The 4,085-nt window shown below is 36.2% G+C and overlaps 1 protein-coding gene across 1 annotated transcript; it reads right to left on the bottom strand.

The window, feature by feature from the left end:
• Positions 1–217: 217 nt before the first annotated feature.
• On the bottom strand, positions 218–1,024 carry LOC107889936 (golgin subfamily B member 1-like). Its single transcript, XM_016814467.1, has 2 exons — positions 743–1,024; positions 218–694 (listed from the first exon to the last, which is right to left on the bottom strand). Exons 1-2 carry the CDS (start codon positions 1,022–1,024, stop codon positions 218–220), a joined length of 759 nt encoding a protein of 252 aa, XP_016669956.1.
• Between the last annotated feature and the right edge of the window lie 3,061 nt (positions 1,025–4,085).

Here is a 4,085-nt window from a genome sequence, read left to right as displayed (position 1 = left end):
GTCTTTTTCCTCGTACCGTAGGGATGCGTATTTGGTGTGTTTTGGTTGGTTTCCAGATTACTGAAATAATTTTTTTATTAATTAGAATCTTATTATGATTTTTAATGCATATAATGTAATGTAATGCAAATGCATGAATGCAAAGGAGGCACCAATTCTGATTCAATTCCTTTTAGAAAATTTCACTAGAAAATAAAACTCTTTACATAAAACTGAGTTACAAATACGACTTTGCCCTAACACTCTGGGCCTTAATTTTCCTAAGCAATGAAGCTAATTCTTGTCCCCTATCTGACTCCAGCTCGTACTTCACACTTAATACGCCCACCTGTACTGCCAAGGACTGCAAGTAGTCAGCTACTTCTCGAATTTGCATTACAGCTTCTCCCATGATGTAATCCCTGCTTCTAACTTGGTCTTGAGATTGATGAAGTTGATTCTTCCATTGCTCCTCATTTGCCTCCAAGAACTCAATCCTCATTTCACAACTCTGCAATGCGGTTTCTAACTTTTCTATTTTCCCTTTCTTCTCCTCGATCTTACTTAAGCTTGCTTTCAATTCAGTCACAGAATTACGATTCCGGTATAAACACAGAGATCTCTTAAGTTCCACCACTCTGGCTCTTAGTTCATCCTTCTCATTCTTACTCTCTGATAGACTTCTTTCTAAAGCTTCCTTCCGAGCTTGAGCCTCCTGGAACCTCTTTTCCCATTGATCTGCCTTAGCCCTTTCTTCTCAAACCTCTTGACGCCATTGTTCCGAAGTCTTTCCTAGCCTAGCAGTCCTCATTGATAAGCGCAGTTTCTTGTAATCTGTTTTCAAACTTTCCAAATTTTCCTCAATTTTACCCTTCCTTTTCTGTAGCTTTTCTGCCTCTGACTTTTGAATCTCCACTTCTAACTTCAAGTGCATCTTTTCTTCTTTCAACTGCTCAATCTTCTTCCCGAACTCAGAACTCTTCTTCTCAAAATCCTGCTTTATAATTTCCAACTCCGACGAGGCAACTTGTAACTGTTCCTCCATTGGTCGAGCGCTTTCCAAACTTGGTCTTGGAATATTGTCATTGACTCTTTTCCTAAACCATCCATTATATTCGAGTGTTACTATAGAACCAACAGTCAGCCTTTCATCCAGTGCATTTGCCTCCAAGCATCAGACAATTCTCGAACCTTCTTCCTATAGTGGTCTCCTTTATATAGAAGTTCAAAGTGGGCCAACCCGTGCGTCGTAGGTATAAACTGCCTCGACTTATACTGCCTTAGTACAAGTAAAGGAGTATATCCAGTAGCTCCCCAAATTCCTAATAATGGCACCTAATTATAACTTCCACATCGATACAAGACTTCGTCAGGAACCATTTAGAAAGCCCTCCACTCTACATCATCTTCCTTGAGATTTTGGAGAATTTCCATCCATTTCTCTTCCGAAATATCATCTCTCCTTTGCATTGCTATCTCTTCTTTTAACGGGGAGTAACCTTCAGAGAAAATCTGGTATGATACCTTATCTACTTTCCAAAAATGCCCGTGAAACCATACCATTAACAACTGTGCACAGCCAATAAATCGACCTTCCCCTGCCTTCCGGCACATGCTCAAAGATCTAAACGTCTCGGCCAGTATTGCAAGTACAGGTGTGACTCCTTTCCCGAGACGATCAAACAGATCAGTGACTGCCTCATCAACATGTCTTAAAGCCCTAGGAAAAATCACCAATCTATAGATGCTTAAGGCAAAAATTTCAACCCTTTTCTTCTCATCTAGGTGAGTCAAAATCAAATCTCTTAGATTTTCCCAAGGAATACACTTGCTATCCCCCTTCTGTTGAATTCGAGCAGTGACCCAAGATTCATTCATCCCTGAAATATCCACCAACCTCTTCGCAAAAGTTGGACTATTAGTAAGCTTAGCATAAATCTTCCTGGCTTGAGCCTTTGGACTCTTAAAAAAAGTAGTGTATTCTTCTAAAGTAGGAACCAAATCTACTTCTCCAAATGTGAAACAATTATAAGCAGCATTCCAAAATTGAGTCATACCTCAGAACAAACGTTTATCCACCTTAACATCGAGCAAGTACGGTATATCACCATAACTCTGGTAGAACAACTGTTTAGTGCCTTCATCCCAACTAGTCCATATATCCTTCAACTCCTCCAGCTCATTCTGTGTCACAATGATGTGAGTAAAGTTCTGCAACTCTGATGTATATCCTTCTGTCAGGCTATCCCCTTTCTCGTTTTGCAACTTCTCTGACCATGCACGGACGACCGTATTATCCTCAACTTTACTAATAAATTCATTCTGTAACACTCCTTAGTCGAGACTGTTTCCAGAATTGAGCACGAGGCATTACTAAACTTAATCTATCACTTAAATAGTTTTAAATTGTTTATTTCAGCTTTTTGGAATCTGCTTCCATTCTGCGTCGTAGTCGCCTAAAAATTCATATCTTGAGTTCCAAAACTCAAAATTAAGATCCGTAAATTTTTCCTGAAACTAGACTCATATATCTATCCACTAATTTTTTTCATAGATTTTTGAATTGGCCAATTAGTATAGTTTATTAGTTAAAGTTTCCCTTGTTTCAAAACTCGACTGCACTAACCTCTTCTTGCTACGAACCATGTTTCTTCCTGTACAAAATTCATATCACTAAGCCGTTTGTTTCTCTTAAAACTAGACTCAACAAGGATTATGACCATATAAAGTAAACCTTCTAATTAGTTTTTTACAATTTATGGTGAATTTACAAAGTTGAAATAGGAGATCCAAAAATCGCTCTGACCCTGTTTCACTAAAAATTAGATATATCATATAATATAATACCTTTACCTGTTTTTCTTATTCCATAGGAAAATAGACATAATAAGATTTAATTTAATATGTTATTCATCTTCAAACTATGTTTCTACAATTTCTAGTGATTTTTCAAAGTTACGTCATTTCTGTTACTTGAATCTGTTTTTAGGTTACTTTCACATTTTTCATAATTTTCATGTGATAATCACCATTCAATCATACATATTAATAAACATGCATATCATCAGCCATTTTTATTAGCTAATCACTAGCAAGTATTTACACATCATTCATTGTTCATATTATACCAAAAGTAGCTAAGTTTCTATACATGCCATACACAAAACAAAACGTCTAATTATACCGAGTTATTTCTTTGATAGTGTGATCGGCCTCCGACGTTTCCTTCGATCCCCGAGTGGCTAGATAAGTACTATAAGAAGAAGAAAATAAAGAGATTAAGCACTAGGCTTAGTAAGCTTACAAGCAAATACATCACAACATTCAACATAATGGATAATTATGCATAATATCATCTAACATCATAAATTTCTTTACTTCTCAATTTCTATCTTCTTCTTTATTCCCTTACCTTCTTTCTTACCTGACCTTTCCTTTTTCATAAATATAATCTACTTTTCCTTTGCTGTTAATTCACTGTAATTTAACTCGTATTCTGACCCGTTGAACCACTCGGAATACTAAGGATACTAGGGTCATTCCTGTTTATCAATACCCTGCCAATGCCATGTCTTTGACATGGACTTACATGAATTATTCCTGTCTCCAATGCCATATACTATATGGACTTACATGGCTCAATCCTGTCTCCAAAGCCATATTTCTAATATGGACTTACATGGCTCATTTCTGTTCTGTCCTGTCAACCCTAATATCCTAAAATTCCTAGGGTTCAACCGGGGCTTTCTAACACTTTTCCTCTATCACTTCACCTTAAATTTGACTTTAAATATTTTCATAACATAAATATATAAATGCTGGAAATTGACAATAATAATGTAAAATAAAAGAATATTGCATTTATTTACTGTAAACTTACCTCGATACAAAATGTGACTAAAGTTTACAATTTAGTCCTTTACTTTTTCTTTTCCCCGATCTACTCCCGAATTTCGCTCTTCTTGATCTATAATAGAAGATTTAGCTTATTTAATATCAACATTTATCAAAACAACCCTTTACTCAAACTTTGGAAAAATCACATTTTTGCCCCTAAACTTTCACATATTTGCACTTTTGCCCCAAGGCTCGTAAATTAAACTTCA

Source organism: Gossypium hirsutum, chromosome A09 (assembly GCF_007990345.1).
Source record: "Gossypium hirsutum isolate 1008001.06 chromosome A09, Gossypium_hirsutum_v2.1, whole genome shotgun sequence".
NCBI lineage: Eukaryota > Viridiplantae > Streptophyta > Magnoliopsida > Malvales > Malvaceae > Gossypium > Gossypium hirsutum.
The sequence above is the reverse complement of the archived record's forward strand: the minus strand, read 5'-3'. Positions and strand labels throughout refer to the sequence as shown.